The sequence below is a fragment of the Entelurus aequoreus genome, linkage group LG21 (genome assembly GCF_033978785.1).
Source record: "Entelurus aequoreus isolate RoL-2023_Sb linkage group LG21, RoL_Eaeq_v1.1, whole genome shotgun sequence".
NCBI lineage: Eukaryota > Metazoa > Chordata > Actinopteri > Syngnathiformes > Syngnathidae > Entelurus > Entelurus aequoreus.
In genome coordinates, this window is record NC_084751.1 from 39684992 (window position 1) to 39712867 (window position 27876).

The 27876-nt window shown below is 39.0% G+C and overlaps 1 protein-coding gene across 2 annotated transcripts; it reads right to left on the reverse strand.

The window, feature by feature from the left end:
• Positions 1-27508, reverse strand: nars1 (asparaginyl-tRNA synthetase 1). 2 transcript variants are annotated; one of them, XM_062032134.1, is made up of 15 exons: positions 27330-27508; positions 20709-20791; positions 18227-18292; positions 15974-16066; positions 15784-15873; positions 15512-15590; positions 15351-15421; positions 11857-11943; positions 11365-11586; positions 11086-11285; positions 9396-9531; positions 9202-9315; positions 6047-6178; positions 309-440; positions 1-215 (listed from the first exon to the last, which is right to left on the reverse strand). In XM_062032134.1, exons 1-15 carry the CDS (start codon positions 27349-27351, stop codon positions 84-86), a joined length of 1659 nt encoding a protein of 552 aa, XP_061888118.1. In that variant the 5' UTR covers positions 27352-27508; the 3' UTR covers positions 1-83. The 2 variants fall into 2 exon arrangements, with proteins under 2 accessions (XP_061888118.1, XP_061888117.1); XM_062032133.1 differs by having other exon boundaries at positions 27309-27508.
• Between the last annotated feature and the right edge of the window lie 368 nt (positions 27509-27876).

A 27876-nucleotide genomic window follows, 5' to 3' on the forward strand; every position in this document is an offset into this window, starting at 1 on the left:
TAAAAAGACATGGGACAAACATTTAATTGTGCAGCACGTGATTCGACAGCGTAGCTCACATGTTGGCGCCACATGCGGCGTGTTCAGGGTCGGCAGCGTTGGATGAATCGCGGGTAAAGGCAGACGTCTCGGATGTGATGTCTGTTCAACAGCCAGGTGAGGAAGCGCTCCAGGCCCAGACCGTAGCCGCCGTGAGGACACGTGCCGTACTTTCTCTGGATGGCACAAACACGGTGGTCAATAAATGGTTTTCTTCCGACTTTTCACAGTATTCAATAAGAAAATGGTGCAAAAAGGCAACCCGTTACCTGATCGGTGTACCAGTAGTATGGGGTGGGGTCGATGCCCTCCCTCTTGTAGCCTTCTAGCAGCTCCTCAGAATCCCATATACGCATGGAGCCTCCCACTATCTCGCCCACATTTGGCATCAAAACGTCAACCTGTACACGCAAAGTTGTTCAAACATTCTTTGTTTTTTTTAGAGATAAATGCTTTAAAATGTGATATCGGAAATTATCGGTATCGGTTTCAAAAAGTAAAATTAATGACTTTTTAAAACGCCGTTGTACGGAGCGGTACATATCCGGTAAAACACGGATATAAACCCAGTCAGCAGCCCCTCCCCTCTCTCCCACGCACAACACAGGAGTTGACGACTGCAGCATGGGAGGTTTACTGGCGACGCTTGATGACCTCATCAAACCGCCGCGAGCGCAGCATAACAACAACAAGAGTGTGTTGTTGCCGGTGCTGTAGCCGTGGCTAACAAGCGAGCTCGCTCGGTGACTGACTAACGACACCATGTCTATGATTTGGGATTATTTTAAAGTGTGTCTGACGGATAAAAAACTGGCAATTTGCAATGACTGCAAAAAGTTGGTTATGCGAGGAGGAACCAAGACGTCTTCCTTTAATACGAGCAATTTCATCTCCCACCTCTTCAAGAAAAATAAGGAGATACACGATGAATACAAGCGAAAGATGGATGAAAAGCAAACACCGAAAAAAAGTAGTACCGCACAGTTGTTGCTTAAAGACTCCGCCCAAAGGGACAAGCGGTAGAAAATGGATGGATGGATGGATGGATGGATGGCTGACTGGTAGGCCACTTCAAGCACTCACCACTAGCTTGCAGCACTCATACAAATACGTTAGAGCAGGGCAGATTGAGCCCCGTTTATAATTTCTTGTTATACAGTATACCAGGCAGTCTTGCACTAAAGGAGGACTATGTTATTGTCTACTTTATTACTCTAGTGTACTCCGGACTGAAGCTGTGTGCCTTCATTGTTTTTGTAGCTGTTGTTTTGAGGCATGTTTGAAAAAAAAAAAAAAGAATAATGCACTTTCTTAGACTTAGACTTTGTGAAAGTCAAAGTATAGTATTTCCCATAGTTGTAGTGGGTATCAGGATTATCTCAGGGAGAGCATATCCCAAATTTCAAGCTGCTGTTTTGAGGCATGTTAAAATAATAATAAAATAAATATGGCAGTGCCATGTTGGCACTTTTTTTCCATAATTTGAGTTGAAGTTGTTCTCTTATTTTGGAAAACCTTGTTACATTGTTTAATGCATCCAGCGGGGCATCAGAAAAATATTAGGCATAATAATGTGTTAATTACACGACTGTATATATCGGTATCGGTTGATATCGGAATCGGTAATTAAGAGTTGGACAATATCAGAATATCGGATATCGGCAATCTCTAGGTTTTTTTTTACCAAAATGTGCCCCAAATTATGTCCTGTATGGCAGTGTTTTTCAACCAGGGATAGAGTCGGGTGTGCCGTGGGAGATTATGTTGTTTCACCTATTTGGGTTAAAAATATTTTTTGCAAACCGGTCATTATAATCCGCAAATAAAGTGCCGTTGTTGAGTGTCTGTGCTGTCTAGAGCTCGGCAGAGTAACCGTGTAATACTCTGCCATATAAGTAGGTGGCAGCCGGTAGCTAATTGCTTTGTAGATGTCGGGAACACGTCGTGTGAGACGACGATGGTTTGTCGTGATTACAATATGCAGGTAAAAAGGTGTCTAATGCTTAAACCAAAAATAAACAAAAACGTGAGTGCCCCTAAGAAAAGGCATTGAGGCTTAGGGAAGGCTATGCAGAACTAAACTAAAACTGAACTGGCGACAAAGTAAACAAAAACAGAATGCTGGACGACAGCAAAGACTTACTGTGGAGCAGAGACGGCGTCCCCAAAGTACATCCGAACATGACATGACGATCAACAATGTCCACACAAAAAAAGATAGCAACAACTTAAATGTTCTTGATTGCTAAAACAAAGCTTTCATAGTCATGAAAATTAAAAAAACGCATTGAATGAGAAGGTGTGTCCTGTACTGTATGTGTATGCATGTGGAAGGAACAATAGCGAGTGTTGAGGTCACAAAAAAACGACGACAAGAGGGAAAGAGAACAAAGGGCTTAAAGAAGACTAATAAGAGGTTATGCGATCATTTTACACTGAACAAGACAGACAGGTAAATGTTGGCACTGTGAAACGGTGCTGACATTTCCCAATAGTACTACATTAATGATGCAGCACATTTCCAGAAAGCATCCTGCATATTTAACAGCAGCAAACAAATAAAAGCCTTACGCCATTTTCTATTTTTGAATAGTATAACAAATGTTTTATTCAAACATATGCGAGGAATTGTTAGCATTTACAATTTGTACGCACGCTAACGAGTTGTCACTCAATTTATCATACTTTTTGTTTAGTTTGTTTTTTAATTTGATATCCATTACCTGGTTTTAGGTCACACAGTTGCCTGGGCAATTATTTTGACTCCAGGGGCCAAATTTTGAGAAAAAAAATGTGTCTATATATTAACTACGACCGATAAAACACTGAATATTGACAGCATATGAACGTCACACCCCCTCTCATTCGACATATTTTACAATCAAGCGAAACGCAACAAAAATGCAACAAACACAGCAAAATATGAACGTGAAGGGTAAAAAAAAAAAAACCCACCTACAATCTGATATATCTGATCACTAAGCTTTAGAAATTTGCTGTAAAAATCTCCTCCCGCAATAGTGCCTGACACCCGCATTTCAGGCTGGCCACTCTGGAAACACACTGTGGAAACGCTCCCCACCCACACTGCTTGGTGCCTCGTCTGAGCTGCTGTGACTTAGATTACCATAGTAACTCATTAGATTACCATAGTAACTAATTAGATTACCATAGTAACTAGCTGCTGTGACATAGATTACCATAGTAACTAATTAGATTAACATAGTAACTAGTATATCATGCAAAAGCGCAGATTCCAACCATCAAAATACTTTGTATAGTTCAAGACTTACGGTCATTTGACAACATCACTGCACATCATAATGTGCAGTGAATATGATGTGCATAATCACATCATAATCAGTTTCAGTTTCGATCTTAAAGATCTAAAAAAATTGTTCATGTGCCTGATGGCCGAGGGGCAAAAACCCAGATTTTGTATTTTGAAAGAATACATAACTTGTATTCCTGCTGTAGGAGCACTAGCATTTAGAGGAGGAGCTACTCGTTCATGTTTAGATACCAGTTTCACGCATTAATAACACAAAATGTGGATTGTTACGATCATTGTTTCATCGTCAAAGATGTTTGGTAATGTAAAAAGTGACATTTCCCCCTGAATAAATGCTTCGGATCTTCTGTACATTACATGTTGTACAAGTCAATCTTTTTTTTTTTTGCTGCATGACAATGTCTTAACCTTCTCTATTTATCAATAATGATAAACATTCTGTAAATAAAGACCTATCAATCACAGCATGTTATTTTTCTAAATCTGCCTCAAAATGTCCTCCTCTAGAGTATAATACTCAACTGATACACTAACATATATGTAGGTAGAAATATCACAGATTACATCAAAACATATCTGACAATTAAAGCATGATCGTAATGAAATGCATTTTTTTTTGTTACTGTGGCGGATGTGATGCGTAGGGCTTTAAAAGTGAAGCCAGAACTGTGATTGGTTTGCGAAAGGTGTCTTGACATGTTTTGGCGACAAGACTAAATAATTATAAAGATTTCCTGCCTATTGTTTGTCTCTGACTTTCCGCTCTGTTGAGCTTTTACTCCATCCTACTAAAGCAGTTACAGTAACCATCTACATGTTATGTTATTAATGCATTTAACCGTAATGTACACTGCAAAAACAAATCTAAGTAAGATTAAATATCTCAAATAAGGGTGATATTTGCTTATTTTCTGTCTGATAAGATAATTCTTCTCACTAAGCAGATTTTATGTTAGTGTTTTACTTGTTTTAAGGGTTTTGGTCCTAAATGATCTCAGTAAGATATTACAACTTATTGCTGAGATTTTATGACCTATATTGAGTAAAACATGCTTGAAACTAGAATATCAACTGTTGCAAAGCTGTGTCATCAACACTCACAAGTATAAAACTACTTTTTTAAAGTAATAATTTCTTATTTCCAGCATGAATAAAAAATCCTGACTTTGACACAATTGTGTCTCATAATTAAAACAGATGACAGCCAAATGGACTTTGCAGTTTTTTTTTCAATGAAACAAAAGAAAATACGTACTCATATAGTAGTACAGTTGGCACAGTACAGCAAACTGACAGTTAATATTTAAACATTTAACGTGTGACATTTCTAACAATTTTGAACAGAAATAGTCCATGCACAGTCAGATAAATTCTTCAAAATTACAATGTTGGCCGGGGGCCGGGCTGTATATATGCGCACTAATTGACTGAAAGAGCACGCACTTGGCGCGATGATGTCAAGTTATCGATGGAAAAATCAATTTTTAGACCATATGATTTGCCTGAGCGGCTAGGAGACCCAGAGAGTAACAAGCGGTTGCCTTGTTGCCTTCCATTAAGAAAAATAAACTAGTTTTTAGTATAAGTTTGCTGGTTTCAAGAAATGTAATGCCGAGCGCATATCATTATGTCAAGATAATGGCACTAGCATTTACTTCATTTAAGAATAATTTTCAACATATTGAGAAAAAAGGTGTAATTTTTTTTTCTACCAAGAAAAGTGCACTTGTTATTAGTGAGAATATACTTATTTTAAGGTATTTTTGGGTTCATTGAGGTTAGCTAATTTTACTTGTTTTGTAAAGTCTTGACAAGCCAAATTTTCTTGTTCTATTGGCAGATAATGTTGCTTAGTTCAAATAAAATACCACAATTTTTTGTCTGTTTTTTTCCTGTTTTTGAACACTGACTATTTGCAGTGTACTCCTCCTCTCTGCACGCCAGCCTGCATTCGCTCCAGTGATGTCTTCTCACGGCGATTGAAGATAAAATGGTTTTGTATTGGCGGGAGAACGACTTGTCATGGCTTTGGGATATCGGATTTCCATATTGTTACCTTTTCTTTTTGCATTTCTGCTTGCTATTTCCCTGCCTGTAGCTCAACATTGACTGGAAGCAGTGGACCCCATTAGACTTCCTCACACTACAGAATCGTCCGAGGGTCAAAAGGGAGGCATGCGTGTTAATCGCGCGATAAAAAAAATTTGTGCCAATAGAGGAATTTATAGTTAACGTGTGTTGAGTTTAGTAGAAACCCTTGGGTCCTAACACCTATAACCCCCTATGCACGGCACAACCGAAGGGCCCAGATATATAATCAGTTATATATTCCAGAGTGTAATTAATGATTGTAAACACAACATAGTTAATCGTATATGGTAATCATATTAATAAAGTGTGGTAAAACAGGTTAATCAAGTGAGGAACATGTGTATTATCCTAGTATGATCAAAGAAAAGTACTTAGGACTGAAATAGGGGAAAGAAAATACATAGCCGAGGAATGACCCTCTAAGGCAACGTGACTCGTGGCCAAGAAAAGAGGAAGTCAGGGGAAACTGTGCTTAAAGACAGATGGTCAGTTAAAGTTAAAGTTAAGTTACCTTTGACAGACCTATTGATTATATTTTATTGTACAAACTAATTAAATCTAAAGAGAAACAGGTGCCTTGCTACAGTATATACCAATACAGCAAATGGATTTAGAAGTACATACCGACTCCGTGAGGCGTCTGTCTTCAGTGCAGCGCTGCATGTAAAAGGATTTGATCTCAGCAGGGAAACGACAAAGCAGAATGGTTTCATTGAAGGCGTCGGTCATCAGCCTCTCCGGGGCCTCGGGGATGTCCTGAGAGAGACGCACAAACAGAAAGTAAAGATGATCAGAAAGCCATGAAGGTAACACATTCAGGCAAAGACAATCAATACGTTTTTGCGGTCTATTTTTTAATTAGTGTGAAAACCAGTAGTTTTCAATATTTAACTTTGACAATGTTTACATTTTTATCAGATTCTGAATTTGGAGGTTTTATAATTATCAAAATTATTCAGAAATCAAGAACATGTAAAAAAAAAAAAAATCACTTAAGTGTAGAGATGTCCCTTAATGGCCTTTTGCCCAATATCCGATATTCCGATATTGTCCAACTCTTAATTACCGATACCGATATATACAGTTGTGGAATTAACAAATTATTATGCCTAATTTTGTTGTGATGCCCCTCTGGATGCATTAAACAATGTAACAAGGTTTTCCAAAATAAAGTGAAGTGAAGTGAATTACATTTATATAGCGCTTTTTCTCAAGTGACTCAAAGCGCTTTACATAGTGAAACCCAATATCTAAGTTACATTCAAACCAGTGTGGGTGGCACTGGGAGCAGGTGGGTAAAGTGTCTTGCCCAAGGACACAACGGCAGTGACTAGGATGGCGGAAGCGGGGATCGAACCTGCAACCCTCAAGTTGCTGGCACGGCCGCTCTACCAACCGAGCTATACCGCCCCATCAATAGATGGGGCGGTATAGCTCAACTCAAGTTATGGAAAAAAATGCCAACATGGCACTGCCGTATTTATTATTGAAGTCATGAGGAGGCTGAGGTGGGCGGGGTTGGGGGGGTGTAGCAGGGGGTGTATATTGTAGCGTCCCGGAAGAGTTAGTGCTGCAAGGGGTTCCGGGTATTTGTTCTGTTGTGTTTATGTTGTGTTACGGTGCGGATGTTCTCCCGAAATGTGTTTGTCATTCTTGTTTGGTGTGGGTTCACAGTGTGGCGCATATTTGTAACAGTGTTAAAGTTGTTTATACGGTCACCCTCAGTGTGACCTGTATGGCTGTTGACCAAGTATGAATTGCATTCACTTGTGTGAGTGAAAAGCCGTAAATATTATGTGATTGGGCCGGCACGCAAAGGCAGTGCCTTTAAGGCACGCCCCCAATATTGTTGTCTGGGTGGAAATCGGGAGAAATTCGGGAGAATGGTTGCCCCGGGAGATTTTCGGGAGGAGCACTGAAATTCGGGAGTCTCCCGGCAAAATCGGGAGGTTTGGCAAGACTGGGAGACACAACTGCTCTGTACTTCTCCCTACATCCGTGTACCACTCCGTACAGCGGCGTTTTAAAAAGTCATAAATTTTACTTTTTGAAACTGATACCGATAATTTCCGATATTACATTTTAAAGCATTTATTGGCCGATAATATCGGCAGTCCGATATTATCGGACATCTCTACTTAAGTGTGTTGTGAATCTATAGAATATAATAGTTTCATTTTTTTAATTGACTTTGCTGATATAAATACAACTTTTTAAAGACATTGGAATGTATTAAGATGTACCTATACATACAAGACACAACTGTAAAATAATAAAGAGAAACCATCCAGCAAGACAATATCTCAATCCTCCACTTTAATCCAATAGTATCACTAAATCCTAGATTATACATTACACATTTGAAGCAGGATAAAACTAAAAAGAGTCAATTGTAAAAAAAAAAAACACTGGTTAAAAAAAATCATATCTTCATAGCAGATAAAGAAAATTATTCGAAGACGTCATTTGACCACGCTCATAACCACAACCACAGGTATCTTGGCAGTCTAGGGGAAACCCTGTCTGTCGTATCTTGTCTTTCGACACACTTCTGTCATGATTAGTTGCATAATGAAAACAGAATACAACTTTAAATCAGTGTCAATGTTTTGGTTACGCATGACTTCTGATGGTATTATGCCAAAAGCCCACCTATGAAGGAGCATATTTATGTTTTCAGAATTCCATATTCAATGTGCCAATGATCATGAAAATTCCAAGTACCGTATTTTTTGGACTATAAGTCGCAGTTTTTTTCATAGTTTGGCCGGGGGTGCGATTTATACTCAGGAGCGACTTATGTGTGAAATTATTAACACATTACCGTAAAATATCAAATAATATTATTCAGCTCATTCACGTAAGAGACTAGACGTATAAGATTTCATGGGATTTAGCGATTAGAAGTGACGGATTGTTTGGTAAACGTATAGCATGTTCTATATGTTATAGTTATTTGAATGACTCTTACCATAATATGTTACGTTAACATACCAGGCACATTCTCAGTTGGTTATTTTAAGATTAAAGATTAAAGTACCAATGATTGTCACACACACACTAGATGTGGTGAAATGTGTCCTCTGCATTTATGCCTCATATAACGTACACTTATTCAGCCTGTTGTTCACTATTCTTTATTTATTTTAAATTGCCTTTCAAATGTCTATTCTTGGTGTTGGGTTTTATTAAATAAATTTCCCCCAAAAATGCGACTTATACTCCAGTGCGACTCATATATGTTTTTTTCCTTCTTTATTATGCATTTTCGGCCGGTGCGACTTATACTCCGGAGCGGTTTATACTCCGAAAAATACGGTAATTGGTCTGAGCTATGTATGTTAGAATTTGGGTTGGTACCTTTTGGTGTATGGAAGCTATTACAATTGTCCTGAAGGAAATTACCGGTAGGTAAACCGTTTTCTATTGGTTCGAGGCAGGTGTCAATCAAAAGCTCATCGTTCAAAGCTGCTTTAAGAGCTAATTTATCAATAGTAACCAACTTTACAATCCACAATGTGTAAAACATGCATTTATGACAACCATTATATACTTGTGCAGCAGCCGTTAGTGTGATTTTATGAATGTAAGGCTTTGTGTGGACTATTTTACTATATTTACACTTGTGTTTTAATTGTATCTTGGATTTGTATAGAGCAAAAGCAAAGTAAGCTTTTCAATGATGTATAACATGTGTAGTGACGTAAATAGGAAACAATATCTTTATGAAAACAGGTGCTAAAAGGTTAAGATATTCAAACGAAGCATAATCGTTTTACCTCTCCAAACTCGTAGTAGGTGCCGTCGTCCTTCTTGACGTCGTGTTCTTTGAGCCACTCAATGGCTTCCGAGTAGTTCATCCTCTTGAATGGTTTCTTGGGGGGTTTGAAGTTCTGAAAATTGCATCAAATAAAATTAAAATACAATTACACGCAAAAATTAAAACAGAAAAGTTGCAGCTCTTGTGTGGTACCGGGTTGACGTCATAGAGCAGTTGGGCGGCAGGAGATTTCAGAACTCGGTCCACAACGTCACAAACCAAGTCCTCCAGTCTGTCTAGAAGATCCTCAAAGGTTATGAAGGGACACTCGGCCTCAATGTGAGTGTACCTGCATGGGAAATACATAAAATAGGCCAGTGTTTTTCAACCTTTTTTGAGCAATGGCACATTTTTTTTATTGAAAAAATCCGGAGGCACACCACCAGCAGAAAACATTAAAAAAGGAAACTCAGCAGTCGATATTGACAGTAAAAAGTCGTTCTCGCAATTGTTGGATATGAATTCAAACCATAACCAAGCATGTATCACAATAGCTCTTGTCTCAAAGTAGGTGTACTGTCACCACCTGTCACATCACACCCTGACTTATTTTGAGTTTTTTGGTGTTTTCCTGTTTGTAGTGTTTTACTTCTTGTCTTGCACTCCTATTTTGCTGGCCTTTTTCCTGTTTTGTTGGTATTTTCCTATAGCAGTTTCATGTCTTCCTTTGAGCGATATTTCCCGCATCTACCGTATTTTTCGGAGTATAAGTCGCTCCGCCCGAAAATGCATAATAAAGAAGGAAAAAACATATATAAGTCGCACTGGAGTATAAGTCGCATTTTTGGTGGAAATTTATTTGATAAAACCCAACACCAAGAATAGACATTTGAAAGGCAATTTAAAATAAAGAATAGTGAACAACAGGCTGAATAAGTGTACGTTATATAAGGCATAAATAACCAACTGAGAACGTGCCTGGTATGTTAACGTAACATATTATGGTAAGAGTCATTCAAATAACTATAACATATAGAACATGCTATACGTTTACCAAACAATCTGTCACTCCTAATCGCTAAATCCCATGAAATCTTATACGTCTAGTCTCTTACGTGAATGAGCTAAATAATATTATTTGATATTTTACATTAATGTGTTAATAATTTCACACATAAGTCTCTCCTGAGTGTAAGTCGCACCCCCGACCAAACAATAAAAAATTGCGACTTATAGTCCGAAAAATACGGTACTTTGTTTTAGCAATTAAGAATATTTCAGTTATTTTTAATCCTCCTTTGTGGGGACATTGTCGATTGTCATGTCATGTTCGGATGTACATTGTCTTTGCTCCACAGTAAGTCTTTGCTGTCGTCCAGCATTCTGTTTTTGTTTACTTTGTAGCCAGTTCAGTCTTAGTTTTGTTCTGCATAGCCTTCCCTAAGCTTCAATGCCTTTTCTTAGGGGCACTCACCTTTTCTTTATTTTTGGTTTAAGCATTAGACACCTTTTTTTTACCTGCACCCTGCCTCCCGCTATTTCCGACATCTACAAAGCTGTTAGCTACCGGCTGCCACCTACTGATATGGAAGAGTATTACACAGTTACTCTGCCGAGCTCTAGACAGCACCGACCACTCAACAACAACACATCATTTTCAGACTGTAATTACTGGTTTGCAAAAATATATTTTTAACCCAAATAGGTGAAATTAGATAATCTTCCACGGCACACCAGACTCTATCAATGGTTGAAAAACACTGAAATAGGTAATGTGCAATATTGGTATTTTGGTCACAGTATTTTATATTCTGGCTTTGTGTTTCTAGGTTACTTTTTCAACGTTTTAATGTTAATGCAAACCAGTTTCATTGGTCTCTCAAGAGGTGAAAAGCTAGCTCACTCAGAAAGGTGTCTGCGGGTGCGGGACTGCTCGGCTCTGTATGACTGAGCGACGCAGAAGCTGTCGCCCAGTGCAGGTATGCATGTCTCCAAGTAAAGCTGGGAGGACTGTGTCAGGTACGCCTGCTCGCCAAAATAGTTGAAGTTAAACAGTGTGGATCCGCCCTCCACCTGAGTCTGCACCAAAGTTGGAGGAGTAACCTGCACAGCAAAACAATCAAATTGCTTGTACTACTTCTTTTGTCCTTTTTGCGAAAGTGATGACCTGACTTGACTTCACCTCGTAGTATCCGCGGTCGAAGAAATGGTCCCTGAAGCACTGCGTGACCACGGAGCGCACTTTGAGGATCTTGGAGACGTTCTCTCCTCTGATCAGCATGTGTCGGTTGTTCAGTTGGACGTCCACGTCGGACTCTTCGTTCAGAAGGTTGTCGGCCCCGCCCGCCGGTGCCAAGCCAATCAGCTCCCAGAAGTCGCAGTGGAGCTCGTGGCCCCCTGGCGCCTGGGAGACAAAATGTTAGCCCCCGAAAAAACATCCTTTGTGTGTTTCTTTTGAACATCAAAACTAATTTTCATAAATGTCAACACTCAGTAATATGCACTTTAGTACCAACCGCTAATCTGACTTTACACATGCACAGGTATTTTGAATTATTTGAAGATTCATGAAATGTTCAAATACATGTTTGTGTGGATGTTGCCCAATCTGCACATATTTTAATGAATATAAATATGTTCCCTTTCTTGTGTGAAAGCAATGCAGTGTGTTTACCTGTTTTCCTTCAGGAACAGGTGTTACAGTCCCATACAGGGCTACAGTGCTCTCAGTGGACAACACCAAGCCATTGTAGCACTGGCACTGGAGACAGGAACAAGACTAGTTAGTATGTTCATAATTCAACCTCACATATAACTTCAAAGAAAAAAAAAAAGGTTTAAATTGACTACACTTTTTTTTTGTAATTTAAAACTGATTTTTAAAAAAGTATACTGTGTGATATCAAAATGCAAATCAAAACACAAGACAATCCAATGTTTGACACAGTTTAATGTATTATATATATATATTATGTTTAAATAATGATTTGGTGCTTTTATAGACACTCAAAGCTCTTCACTCCACATTCACACTTGGTGGTGGTAAGCTACATTTGCATTATTGTTTTCATTTCGATGTCCCGCCCTCTACCATTTGACCAATTAGAAAGTGCGTGAGTGTGTCACATTAAGGTTGCCAGTTACGCACCGCCCTATTCGTCTCGCTACTGCCACTGGTAAAGTTACTAAACATGTCAGAACTTAGTAAATCTAAAAGGTCACGTTACGATTCTCAACTTATTTATGACAAAGCCAGGAACAAAATGAGGATTTGTATCGAGGATGCTTTTGAAAGATGGAGACGATTCAAGGCAGAGAAGATCTTTTGTTCCGACGCCAAACTTGCTAATTTCCTCCTTGATAGGTAAGTCAGGCATTTATGTTTTCTTATTACTCGTAATAAATGGAAATGGACATTTTGTGTGTAAACTATATTGTCCAATACAGTCTATGATCTTGTCTAACAAAGCTAGTATGTTCGTGCAAAGAATGCTTAGTGTGATGGTGCTTAGCTCCTAGTGTAATGCGGTCAATGACACATAGGTTAACTGGGGAAATATATGCCCGTTAGCCTGTATGTCGATGTGTCATCCAGGGGTGTCACTAGCTTTTAAGGACAGGGGGGGCTTAGCCCCCCAGGAGATGCACAGGATGCGAGCGAACGTAGCGCACGAGCACAAAACTTCACAAACGGCTAACAAATACTTAGAAATTATTCATTGTTATTATTATTATTATTTCAGTGGGTTTATTTTCAATCTGTGTTCAGTACAACAACAAACATGGGTTTGCACAGTGACATTTTGTTTACAGCATCAACAAGAAACAATTACTTGCATGATCCTTCAAGATACACTGAAACACAATGAAAGTCATGGCATTAGCCTCTATGTTATTCATTCACAACATAAAAGCTAATGATAAATAAATGATAAATGGGTTATACTTGTATAGCGCTTTTCTACCTTCAAGGTACTCAAAGCGCTTTGACAGTATTTCCACATTCACCCATTCACACACACATTCACAAACTGATGGAGGGAGCTGCCATGCAAGGCGCTACCAGCACCCATCAGGAGCAAGGGTGAAGTGTCTTGCCCAAGGACACAACGGACGTGACTAGGATGGTAGAAGGTGGGGATTGAACCCCAGTAACCAACAACCGTCCGATTGCTGGCACGGCCACTCTACCAACTTCGCCACGCCGTCGTAATGCCACAACTTTTACTCACAATACAATAATTGTTTGTTCCCAAATATTTTGAAGTTGCACAGATTACATTTTGGGCACATATGTGACTAAAAGGGTTGTAAATTCAAGCCCTGGAAATATTACTTAATTACTTGAATTAAAGTAATATCTGGATCGGGATAATTTGGCTTGTATATAATATATTTATATATATATATTATGGCAAGCCGTTAAGGAAATTAAATATATATGGAAGTCTGAATAGAAATGAGAAACACTTATATATACTGTAAATAAGAAAGACTTAGTCTGCTGATCTGAAAAAGAGCCAAAGCTGTCAAAGAGCTGAGGGACCATCTTCAAAGTGCAATGCTGTAACAAATAATGCAAACAATAAAATGTAACTTCCAGGGCTTGAGATTAACGTAGTCCCGTCGTCCCGGGGACGGTAAAAAAAATGCACGGGACGAAATTAAATGCTCCCCGGGACGATGGCTTTTAACCATTTTTTTTCTTTTTGTTTTTATGTATTTATTCATTTTACATTTTATATGAAATGTCTTGGTTTTTCCACCCTCTGAAAATCCTATGAAATGTTTAACAAGCCATCCTATAATAATACAACAGCTATTAATGTAACAATACAATAAAACAAATATATTTAATGATGTTGTTTTCATTATTTTAACAATAGGCTAATGTATATTACTTTATATAGATTCTACAAGAAACACAAAACTTAAAAACTAAATTATTTACAATTGCAGACACAAGGTTCTTGTTCTGCAGTGCTGTGTGCTAATGTGCTTCGTACACCTGCAGGACCGCAAGCAAGGTCGCAGAGAAAATGCGGACTGGATTTTTAGTGATGTGGGCATTTTCTATATGAACAAGTGGAATGGATTGGATACCGACGCACTAAAGGGGCTCTCTACCTTACACTATGAAGTGAGGGGAAACTGAGTGAATAATGACAGGTTATATGATTATTTATTTAAACTCATATTCGGGCCACTTTATAATGAATATGTCAGCATGTATTTGTTAAAAAAAATATATATATATATATATATTTTAGGGGGGCTTGAGCCCCCCTAAAATAGGCCTAACAACGCCAATGGTGTCATCCAACTGACAGGGAAAAATATATTTTCGACAAATGAAACCTATGTGGATATGGGTAGTGTCAGTGCCTATTTCATTTACAATATGCTGATACACTGAGGAAATGGGTTCCAACATTAGTAAGTATAATTGCGGTTGGTAATGTGCGTCCATGGAAGAGAATGCAGTGCGTCAGGTTGGATGCAACATGGAGTTATGCTGAACGAAATATGGCGGTAATTTTACTGTTGGCTTTGGCTTGCCATCAAAGTAGGCCTATGCGATATATAATATATTATATATATATAATTTATTTCGATGGTGGTCCATGCGGTCAAACTAGACATTTTAGCAGGGTCAATCTGCCCCCTATTTTCTAGAGTTTCTTGGACAATTCCAGTGAGTGTGGTCAAACATTTTATGCTGCCAAAAAGCAACTCTCAGCTGCAGTCAATCATGTCCACTAACATGAGAAGTTAACAAGGCTTGGTCTTGTCACATTAAAATAAATCCAAAGAATCATTTAATGAATAAATGCAATAAAACTGTTTTAAATAAATGAATTAATTACACATGAAGTAATCCTAAATTAATTTACAACTAAATGTTGTGAAGTTGATTAAATTGATTAAATTATATTTTAAAAAAAAGAAACATTGATCAATTAAAAATAAATTAATCCTACATTTATTCAAAATTCTACAAACTAAAAAAAACTATAATAATAATATTGATAATTGTAGAACAGTTCTAATAAATAAATCATCAAAACATTCATGACCATGTGACACTAAAATAATCACTACTAATAGCCACAAAAAATATCCTTACGAGACACTAGACAAAACAATTAACATTGGAAAAATACTTACCAGTTTATCAGACAGCACACACTGGAGAAAACCGGTTCCATCTCTCAGCACGATAAACATCAAATTCTTTCCTGCAGACCAACACAGTCAAGTTACAGATATTTGTAAAATGACCAAGACTATTTAATACAACAGCCACATCTGACTTTCAGTCTCCTCACCTTGCCTCCTTAGGCGATGAATCCATCCAAAGACTTTGACTCGCTGCCCCCTTTTTGTTTCAAGAAGATTAATTTTAACCTGCACAAACACATTTAAAATTAAGTTTTAGAGGACATTTTTTACTTCTTAAGAAATAGACGCCACACAATTAGCCCCACTGCGGCAGTCAGTTGAAACACAATGAAAAAAACCAACATCCCATAAATGCAAGATCTGTGTATAAAAGTGTATATCTTGGTTTTTGCTACAAGGCTTATTATGAAAAACAAACCGTTTCCGGGTCGGGCAAACTGGCGTCCTTTTCAATAACAATTTTCTTGGCGTCTTCCAGGTTCTTCTCTCTCCTCTCATTGTCTTCTGCCTGTAGAACAATATGAAACAAATAAAGAAATAAAAAACACTAGTGCACACATTTGAGGTATTGTGACAGGCAATTTTGAAGGAGCCTGCGAGAAACAAACCTCCTTTTTGTCCTTGGACTCGTTCTTGGCTTGCTCTCGGGCAAAAGCCTTCTTTGCATTCTTCATTTGCGTCTTGGAAATCACTGCCCAGCGCTAATAAACACAAAGATATACAGGAATACAAGAAAACAGAACTAAATCTTACCTATATCTATTACAGGTATCACATTTTTTAATGTTGTCTATTTTCAAAAAGTACATGGCACTTACAACCTGAAACTAAAATCTTGACATGTTGTGTAGATTACCTAAAACTAGGACTGTAAACATTAATGCATTAATGCAGATAGAAAAAATATCTTTTTTGTAATAACATGAACTAGATGTTAAAGGACGTGCGTCAAATTTGTATTTAAAAAAAAAAAATCTATTTGGATTATTCATGATTAATCACAGGTTTTAACTCACTTACATAATTTAAACTAATTTAAAAAAGAACCCAATATTTTGACATACATGCAATTGTATTGTCAGAAAGAAGCATGTACAGCAGACCTGGGCATTGTGCGGCCCGCGGGCCGTATCCGGCCCTTTGTACGTCCCTGTCCGGCCCGCGTGAGGCCAATTATAAATTACAAAATAAATTTTAAAAAGCATCTATTTCGAGTGTGCAATACAACGGTGCTGCTTTTGTTTTGAAAAGCGTTATTTGTATTACTTCCGTGTGGACGTATGCTCGTGCGCGCAGCGGCAATCTCAAATTACAAAATAAATTTAAAAAAACATCTTTGTCGTGCGTGCAATACAACTGTGCTGCTTTTATTTTGAAAAGTGTTATTGTGCGTATGTCCTGTGAGGGAAGGCGCACAGCGACTAAAAAGAGAAAAGTTGATGACGAATGGCGTGTTTTCAACAAGACAAGTAAAGGTAAAGCTGTGTGCTTATTTGTGGTACACATGTTGCTGTGTTTAAAGAATATAGTGTAACGACCTGCTGAAGTAGATGTTGTCTTCTTGAGTTGCGTAAATGAGGAGTGAGGAGACGTGCGTGTGGAAGGAACGAGATATGTTGAGCTGTGTTAGTATAGCTTGCTCAATAAAAGTTTAAAAAGAGCGTCAGACTTGATGTGCACTTCTTCTGGACGCTACAATTGGTGGCAGAAGTAAAACTTTGCGCATACTGCACTGTTTGTGTGCTACGTCATCGGGAGGTACGTGCCACGTGAGGAGCTCGCCGCAAAGAGAGAGAGAGAGAGAGAGAGAGAGAGAGAGAGAGAAAGAGAGAGAGTGTTTACAGGTGCAGCCACGCTGCTTGCCACGGGGGGAATTCCGCCCTCAATGAAGACTCCCAGGTTTGATGGCAAGGCGAACTGGGAGGCATTTCATCCCACTTCTGACATCAATTGTAGCGTCCAGAAGAAGTGCACACCAAGTCTGATGCACTTTTTAAACTTTTATTGAGCATGCTATACTAACACAGCTCAACTTATCTCGTTCTTTCCAAAAGGAAAACCAATCCTCACTCCTCATTTCCGCAACAGCAATGCTTCCTCCTTCTTCGCCAATCACCTTACAGGCGTGCTACGTTCACAATGTTTTCTTATCTGGTTAAATAAAGGTTTTACAACAAAGAGGATGCAGGATAAAGTGACAGAAATTGAAATTTTTGTATTGTAATATACATCAGGAAGTGTTGTGTAAGAAAGTGTTAAAAATAAAACCATCAAAAGCCATCTGCTTTTGTATAAAGATAAGTTAGGTTAAATGAAAATATTATTATTATTATTATTATCTATCTTACGGTATATCAAAAATAATTTGAGCAAAATTTAATTGAAATATTGTCAGTGTGGCCCCCCAGCAGTGCTCAGGTTGCTCATGCGGCCCCCGGTAAAAATTAATTGCCCACCCCTGATGTACAGTCAAGATCATTTGTGCGATTAATCGGTGTACATACATGATTAATGAGATATTTTTTGTGATTAATCACATTAGTTAACTTGTTATTTTTGACAGCACTATGTAAAGGTTTTAATTAAAAAGTTAATTGCATCTTATTCATTTCTTTCTAGCGTTTCTTTGCTGAAACTAAATAAAACACCATTAATTTATATCAAAAATGGATGATATTCAATCATGATTAATCAAAATTGAATCCTCAGGAACCGCGTGATTAATCCAATTAAAAATACAAAACAGTTGGTAGCAGTGCAAAATAACAAACAAGAAGTATTGTGCCATTAACAATACATTGAATAGGAGGAAGAAATGACAGTAAAAAATATTGGGGGAAGCAAAAAAATGTCCCACTAACCTCATCCTCTTTCTGTGAGTCTACATAGATGGTAGGGAATGGTTCTTTACCGATGAACAGCAGAGCCTGCAAGGGTTGGATCAGAAACACAAATACAAATGTCACTCACATGTACTGCTATTACAAAACCCAAAACCAGTGAAGTTGGCACATTGTGTAAATAATAAATAAAAACAGAATACAATGATTTGCAAATCCTTTTCAACTTATTTTCAACTGAATAGACTGCAAAGACAAGATACTTAACGTTTGAACTGGAAAACTTTGTTATTTTTTGCAAATATTAGCTCATTTGAAATTAGATGTCTGCAACATGTTTCAAAAAAGCTGGCAAAAGTGGCAAAAAAGGCTGAGAAAGTTGAGGAATGCTCATCAAACACTTATTTGGAACATCCCACAGGTGAACAGACTAATTGGGAACAGGTGGGTGCCATGATTAAGTATGAAAGCAGCTTCCATGAAATGCTCAGTCATTCACATACAAGGATGGGGCGAGGGTCACCACTTTGTCAACAAATGCCTGAGCAAATTGTTTAAGAATATCATTTCTCAACCAGCTATTGCAAAGAATTTAGAGATTTCACCCTCTACGGTTCGTAATATCATCAAAAGGTTCAGAAAATCTGGAAAAAAACACTGCACGTAAGCTATGATATTACGCACGTTGGATCCCTCAGGCATCAAAAAGCCACATCAGTGTGTAAAGGATATCACCACATGGGCTCAGGAACACTTAAGAAAACCACTGTCAGTAACTACAGTCGGCCGCTACATCTGTAAGTGCAAGTTAAAACTCTACTATGCAAAGCCACAGCCATTTATCAACAACACCCAGAAACGCTGGCGGCTTCGCTAGGCCCGAGCTCATCTAAGATGGACTGTTGGTACCATGATTAAGTATAAAAGCAGCTTCCATGAAATGGTCAGTCATTCACAAACAAGGATGGGGCGAGGGTCACCACTTTGTGAACAAATGTGTGAGCAAATTGTCGAACAGTTTAAGAAGAACATTTCTCAACGAGCTATTGCAAGGAATTTAGGGATTTCACCATCTAAGGCCCGTAATATCATCAAAAGATTCAGAGAATCTGGAGAAATCACTGCATGCAGCATTGAAAGCCCGTGACCTTGGATCCCTCAGGTGGTACAGCATCAAAAAGCGACATCAGTGTGTAAAGGATATCACCACATGGGCTCAGGAACACTTCAGAAAACCACTGTCAGTAACTACAGTTCGTCGCTACATCTGTAGGTGCAAGTTAAAACTCTACTATGCAAAGCCAAAGCCATTTATCAACCACACCCAGAAACGTAGTCCGGACCTGTCTGCCATTGAAAATGTGTGGCGCATTATGAAGCATAAAATACCACAACGGAGACCCCGGACTGTTGAACAACTTAAGCTGTACATCAAGCAAGAATGGGAAAGAATTCCACTTCAAAAATTGGTCTCCTCAGTTCCCAAACGTTTACTGAGTGTTGTTAAAAGGAAAGGCCATGTAATACAGTGGTAAAAACGCCCCTGTGACAACTTTTTTGCAATGTGTTGTTGCCATTAAATTCTAGGTTAATGATTATTTGCAAAAAAAAAAAGATGTTTCGCAGTTCGAACATTAAATATCTTGTCTTTGCAGTCTATTTAATTGAATATAAGTTGAAAAGGATTTGCAAATCATTGTGTAATTCGTAAATAAAAACAGAATACAATGTGCCATCTTCACTGGTTTTGGGTTTTGTAGAAAAAATATACACTACCGTTCAAAAGTTTGGGGTCACATTGAAATGTCCTTATTTTTGAAGGAAAAGCACTGTACTTTTCAATGAAGATAACTTTAAACTAGTCTTAACTTTAAAGAAATACACTCTATACATTGCTAATGTGGTAAATGACTATTCTAGCTGCAAATGTCTGGTTTTTGGTGCAATATCTACATAGGTGTATAGAGGCCCATTTCCAGCAACTATCATTCCAGTGTTCTAATGGTACAATGTGTTTGCTCATTGGCTCAGAAGGCTAATTGATGATTAGAAAACCCTTGTGCAATCATGTTCACACATCTGAAAACAGTTTAGCTCGTTACAGAAGCTACAAAACTGACCTTCCTTTGAGCAGATTGAGTTTCTGGAGCATCACATTTGTGGGGTCAATTAAACGCTCAAAATGGCCAGAAAAAGAGAACATTCATCTGAAACTCGACAGTCTATTCTTGTTCTTAGAAATGAAGGCTATTCCACAAAATTGTTTGGGTGACCCCAAACTTTTGAACGGTAGTGTATATTGTTATGGATTTAGATATAATGACAGTTAATTATGTTAAAATATTGTCTGTACAGTTTAAGACGGCAACATTTGATTACATCAAATGGTTTCTAAATACAAACAAGTCCCACTGTCTGAAAACAAATCGCGTTCCTCCCAGCTCTTAGGTCTCCTTGAATTTTAAGGTCCTCAACAGAAGAACTCCATGACATGACCACTGACCTTGAGAGGAGTCTTGAAGGGTTTCTGCTGGGAGCCATCTCCATCCTGGTCGTTGCCACATTTGTCTGACGCGTACAGCTCAACTGAGGAACACATGACACGATGATTTCAACACAAGCGCTCAGCGGAATTTTGTTTTTATTTGAGGGTGTTTACAATAAGATGTACTGAAATTAGAAATAGGTCATTTTGTGGGATGTTTATTAAGATGTTGGAGACAGTTGTTGTACAGTGGGACCACTCATAATAGCCACCTGCAATTGAGACTGAACATTAAATAATTAGTCATGTTTCTGCTGGCCTCAAACCATTTTTTGGAGCTGTTATTCTTTGTTTACTTGGCGTCGGAAGCGTCGGTTTGAAATCTCCTTCGGACTTGACTCAAACCAGTTTGCCAACTTAAAAGTGAAACACTTTATGCCAGGACTATTCAACTAAATTCTTCTAGGGACCACATTTCCAGAAAGCTAAGGACCGGGTGGCCGGACTTCTCCTTTCACTATTATTCATATTTTGAGAAAGAGCCTTCCATGTAGTGGACATTTGTTTCTTTTTTCAGAGTAAAAATAGCCTTGTTTTACAATACATAACATTTTTCTGAGGTTAAAATGTCAATGCAAAGATCTGCCAATGTGTTCACAATGGTCTAAAGCCCTACTGAAATGAATTTTTTTTATTTAAACGGGGATAGCAGATCCATTCTATGTGTCATACTTGATCATTTCGCGATATTGCCATATTTTTGCTGAAAGGATTTAGTATAGAACAACGACGATAAAGTTCGCAACTTTTGGTCGCTGATAAAAAAAAGCCTTGCCTATACCGGAAGTAGCGTGACGTCACAGGAGGAAGGATTCCTCACAATTCCCCGTTGTTTACAATGGAGCGAGAGAGATTTGGACCGAGAAAGCGACGATTACCCCATTAATTTGAGCGAGGATGAAAGATTCGTGGATGAGGAACGTTAGAGTGAAGGACTAGAGAGGCAATGCAGGGTGTATCTTTTTTCGCTCTGACCGTAACTTAGGTACAAGGTCTCATTGGATTCCACACTCTCTCCTTTTTCTATTGTGGATCACGGATTTGTATTTTAAACCACCTCGGATACTATATCCTCTTGAAAATGAGAGTCGAGAACGCGAAATGGACATTCACAGTAACTTTTATCTCCACGACAATACATCGACGAAGCTCTTTAGCTACGGAGCTAACGTGATAGCATCTGGCTCAAATGCAGATAGAAACAAAATAAATACATCCCTGACTGGAAGGATAGACAGAAGATCAACAATACTATTAAACCATGGACATGTAACTACACGGTTAATAATTCTCAGCCTGGCAAAGCTTAACAATGCTGTTGCTAACGACGCTGAAGCTAACTTAGCAACTTAGCAACCGGACCTCACAGAGCTATGATAAAAACATTAGCGCTCCACCTACGCCAGCCAGCCCTCATCTGCTCATCAACACCCGTGCTCACCTGCGTTCCAGCGATCGACGGCGCGACGAAGGACTTCACCTGATCACAGATGCGGTTGGCGGCTAGCATCGGCTAGCGCGTCTGCTATCCAAGTAAGTCCTCATTGTTGTGTTGCTACAGCCAGCCGCTAATACACCGATCCCACCTACAACTTTCTTCTTTGCAATCTCCATTGTTCATTAAACAAATTGCAAAAGATTCACCAACACAGATGTCCAGAATACTGTGGAATTGTTCGATGAAAACAGAGCAGTTTGCATGGTGACACATTGGGTACGAATACTGCCGTTGCCGTCGTGACGTCACGCGCATTCGTCATCATCCAAAGACGTTTCCAACCGGAAGTTTAGCGGGAAATTTAAAATTGCACTTTATAAATTAACCCGGCCGTATTGGCATGTGTTGCAATGTTAAGATTTCCTCATTGATATATAAACTATCAGACTGCGTGGTCGGTAGTAGTGGCTTTCAGTAGGCCTTTAAATTCCTCTATGCAACATGAATGCTCCTGTGTTTTAAGGAATTTGCTGCAAACATTTCAAGTATAAGTCTTTACGTGAACTGGGGGGGGGGGGGGGGTCTGGTTTCATTCCCAGGCTGGATTTAGCCCCAGAGTTGTTAGTTGAACAGCTTCGTATGCCACCAAACAACACCCCATTTATACACACTGATCCTAGATTGATTGATTGATTGAAATTGATTGAAACTTGTATTAGTAGATTGCACAGTACAGTACATATTCCATACAATTGACCACTAAATGGTAACACCCGAATAAGTTTTTCAACTTGTTTAAGTCGGGGTTCACGTTAATCAATTCATGGTAAATAGAGTTGGAAATCTAACAGTAAGTTAACATGTGTATGTAAAGCGCTGCATTTAGCTGCAATAAAACTAACAACTCAGTTAAAAAGAATGCGTAACCCGAGCGAGTGATTTGACTTGAGCCTAATTGTGTGAATGCTCCAAAGCATTCCCACATATTGGTTTTCTACACCAAAATTCATCTATTTATTCTTCTTCTTCTCCAGATTTTGGCGCACTCTACTTACCACATTTTTCATCCGATTCAAACCGTTCCAATTTCTAACTGTTCAGCCTATTCGGGAATCGCAGGCTTTCCCTTGACAAATTGACAATTTTTTTTTACTTTTAACACTTAAATTACGAGATCAACTTCAGATATATCTGTCGATTTTACGTTTAGACTACCGTAATTTCCGGACTATAAGCCGCTACTTTTTCCCCTCGTTCTGGTCCCTGCGGCTTATACAAGGGTGCGGCTTATTTACGGCCTGTTCTTCTCCGACACCGACGAAGAGGATTTCGGTGGTTTTAGTACGCAGGAGGAAGACGATGACACAATGATTAAAGACTGACTTCTCATATACCGGTGGGCTGGTTATTTTGATAACGTACAGGCGAGCACTTTGTATTACTTTGCACCGTTGTATTATTTGTACTCTGCACGAATGCTGTTCGCCATGTCAAAGATGTGAAAGTTTGATTGAATGATTGAAAGATTTATAGTTAATAAATGGGACGCTTTGCGTTCCCAAACAGTCACCTCTGTCCCAACAATCCCCTCCGTGGTAGCAGGAACCCCTATATACTACGGTAATAACACATCAAAACCCTGCGGCGTATACTCGGGTGCGGCTTATATATGGAGCAATCTGTATTTTCCCCTAAATTTAGCTGGTGCGGCTTATAGTCAGGTGCGGCTTATAGTCCGGAAATTACGGTATTATTTTGTTTGTATTATGCTCTTTTGTCAAATAAAACTTCGATGTTTTTTTAAGGCAACCACAAAATATATGCAATATTTTTTCCACATAAAACATTTTAAAGTGATATTTTTAAGTAATAATTCATTATAACATAGATTTTTAGAATTTTTTTTTTTTTTTTTTAGCAATGGCAAAAAAATTAAAAAGACAAAAGAAAAAAACAGCCTGCATGGCAGCTTTGTGTCAACATTGCAACTTTTTCTTGTTAGATTTCACCTCATTCCACTTTTTTTAAATGTTTTTTAAAATTTTTGCAATATTATCAATTTTGCAATTTTTGCAGAATGTGTGGCGGGCCGGTAAACAATTAGCTGCGGGCCGCAAATGGCCCCCGGGCCGCACTTTGGACACCCCTGGGTTAGAGTGTCCGCCCTGAGATCGGTAGGTTGGGAGTTAAAACCCCGGCCGAGTCATACCATACCATCCATTTTTCTACTGCTTGTCCCTTTTGGGGTAGCGGGGGGTGCTGGAGCCTATCTCAGCTGCATTCGAGCGGAATTCCTGCTAGACACGGACACCTATTTATTAATACCACCTTAACATTTGACAACCAAACAATTGCACAAGGCGACTCGGTAAAGAATCTGGGTGTTATCTTCCACCCAACTCTCTCGTTTGAGTCACACATTAAGAGTGTTACTAAAACGGCCTTCTTTCATCTCCGTAATATCGCTAAAATGCGTTCCATTTTGTCCACTAGCGACGCTGAGATCATTATTCATGCGTTCGTTACGTCTCGTTTCGATTACTGTAACGTATTATTTTCGGGTCTCCCTATGTCTACCATTAAAAGATTACAGTTGGTACAAAATGCGGCTGCTAGACTTTTGACAAGAACAAGAAAGTTTGATCATATTACGCCTATAATGTATATACCTTTATATACATATATATATATATATACTTATACTGGCTCACCTGCACTGGCTTCCTGTGCACTTAAGATGTGACTTTAAGGTTTTACTACTTACGTATAAAATACTACACGGTCTAGCTCCTGCCTATCTTGCCGATTGTATTGTACCATATGTCTCGGCAAGAAATCTGCGTTTAAAGATTATTAGTGATTCCCAGAGCCCAAAAAAAGTCTGCGGGCTATAGAGCGTTTTCTATTGGGGCTCCAGTACTCTGGAATGCCCTCCCGGTAACAGTTAGAGATGCTACCTCAGTAGAAGCATTTAAGTCCCATCTTAAAACTCATTTGTATACTCTAGCCTTTAAATAGACCCCCTTTTTAGACCAGTTGATCTGCCGTTTCTTTTCTTTTCTAACCCCCTCTCGCTAGTGGAGGGGGCGGGACACAGGTTCGGTGGCCATGGATGAAGTGCTGGCTGTCCAGAGTCGGGACCCGGGGTGGACCGCTCGCCTGTGCATCGGTTGGGGACATCTCTGCGCTGCTGACCCGTCTCCGCTCGGGATGGTCTCCTGCTGGCCCCACTATGGACTGGACTCTCGCTATTAAGTTAGATCCACTATGGACCGGACTCTCGCTATTATGTTAGATCCACTATGGACTGGACTCTCGCTATTAAGTTAGATCCACTATGGACCGGACTCTCGCTATTATGTTAGATCCACTATGGACTGGACTCTCGCTATTATGTAAGATCCACTATGGACTGGACTCTCACTATTATGTTAGATCCACTATGGACTGGACTCTCGCTATTATGTTAGATCCACTATGGACTGGACTCTCGCTATTATGTTAGATCCACTATGGACTGGACTCTCGCTATTATGTTAGATCCACTATGGACTGGACTCTCGCTATTATGTTAGATCCACTATGGACTGGACTCTCGCTATTATGTTAGATCTACTATGGACTGGACTCTCCCTATTATGTTAGATCCACTATGGACTGGACTCTCGCTATTATGTTAGATCCATTATGGACTGGACTCTCACTATTATGTTAGATCCACTATGGACTGGACTCTCGCTATTATGTTAGATCCACTATGGATTGGACTCTCGCTATTATGTTAGATCCACTATGGACTGGACTCTCACTATTATGTTAGATCCACTATGGACTGGACTCTCGCTATTATGTTAGATCCACTATGGACTGGACTTTCGCTATTATGTTAGATCCACTATGGACTGGACTCTCGCTATTATGTTAGATCCACTATGGACTGGACTCTCACTATTATGTTAGATCCACTATGGACTGGACTCTCACTGTTATGTTAGATCCACTATGGACTGGACTCTCACAATATTATGTTAGATCCACTATGGACAGGACTCTCACTATTATGTTAGATCCACTATGGACTGGACTCTCACACTATTATGTTAGATCCACTATGGACTGGACTCTCACTATTACGTTAGATCCACTATGGACTGGACTTTCACAATATTATGCTAGATCCACTCGACGTCCATTTCATCTGGTCTCCCCTAGAGAGAGGGGCGAGGGGGTCACCCACATCTGCGGTCCTCTCCAAGGTTTCTCATTGTCCCATTGGGTTGAGTTTTTCCTTGCCCTGATGTGGGATCCGAACCGAGGATGTCAATGTGGCTTGTGCAGCCCTTTGAGACACTCGTTATTTAGGGTTGTATAAATAAACATTGATTGATATATAAATAAACATTGAAGGCGGGGTACACCCGGGACAAGTCGCCACCTCATCACAGGGCCAACACAGATAGACATACAACATTCACACTCACATACACACACTAGGGCCAAACCAAACTATACCATACCATACTATAAAAATGGGACCCATTACCTCCCTGCTTGGCACTCAGCATCAAGGGTTGGAATTGGGGGTTAAATCACCAAAAATGATTCCCGGGCGTGGCCACCGCTGCTGCTCACTGCTCCCCTCACAGGGGGTGATCAAGGGTGATGGGTCAAATGCAGAGAATAATTTCACCACACCTAGTGTGTGTGTGACTATCAGTGGTACTTTTATGGTAATCAGATGGACATATGGCACACCCAGCTGTATGTAATACAATATAGGTATCAAAATAATGACATTTTCTATCAGACTAAGTAAAAGTGACTTTACATTAGATAACATTTTAAGTGCGCAATTAATCAAGTCATGACCCTTTAGTAAGCATTGTAATGTGACGTGACAGACAGCTGTCATTATAGGACATTTGGCTACACGTCTTTCATCCTATCAGTCACTGTATATTAGTAAAAACAATAATTTGACAGCACGAAATCACAAATTTAACATAATTGAGTGAAAAGATGGAATAAGCGTGATGAAGTATAGATGATGCAATTTCTCCTCACACATGTCATCAGAAGCTAACTGGCGAGCTAACATTAGCTTTCATTTTCATTCTTACCGACAGACACTTGCTGCAAACCTTTTGTTATATCCGTGGCCATGTTCGTCCAGACGCTCCCCAATTCTGCTCGCTATAAATCTTTTTTGTTGTTTTTAAAACAGATGAAATGGCAAACGCCGGTGATAGTAGAAGTGTTTTACATGAAGATCCACCTTAAGTCCTGCCTGTCTGACCCGCAACTCACAGCAGGAAGTAGGAACTCACTTGTAGAAAACGACTGCTGATTGGATAGTCACTCAGTATCGGAGGATTCTATTGGTGGAATATAGACAGGCGATTTGAATGCGTCTTAAATTTTGCTATCTTCTGCAAAATATATGTCAAACTCCTTTTTATTGAGGGCCACATCGCAGTTATAGGGCCGTATTTAGCAATGACTGATATATGAATAAAATTATATATAGATATATATATACAGTCGTGGTCAAAAGTTTACATACACTTGTAAAGAACAATGTCATGGCTGTCTTGGGTTTCCAATCATTTCTACAACTCTTATTTTTTGTGAGTTTATTATTTTGTTGGTCACAAAAAAAAAAAATATCATGAAGTTTGGTTGTTTTAT

Excerpts from the sequence above, each read along its gene's own strand:
- nars1 (XM_062032133.1), bottom strand. The coding sequence starts at position 27,351 with ATGGCCACGGATATAACAAAAGGTTTGCAGCAAGTGTCTGTCG. Across the intron at positions 20,792-27,308 it reads TTTGCAGCAAGTGTCTGTCG|TTGAGCTGTACGCGTCAGAC; the intron begins GTAAGAATGAAA and ends TGTGTTCCTCAG. Across the intron at positions 9,532-11,085 it reads ACCCGCAGACACCTTTCTGA|GTACACTCACATTGAGGCCG; the intron begins GTGAGCTAGCTT and ends TTTCCCATGCAG.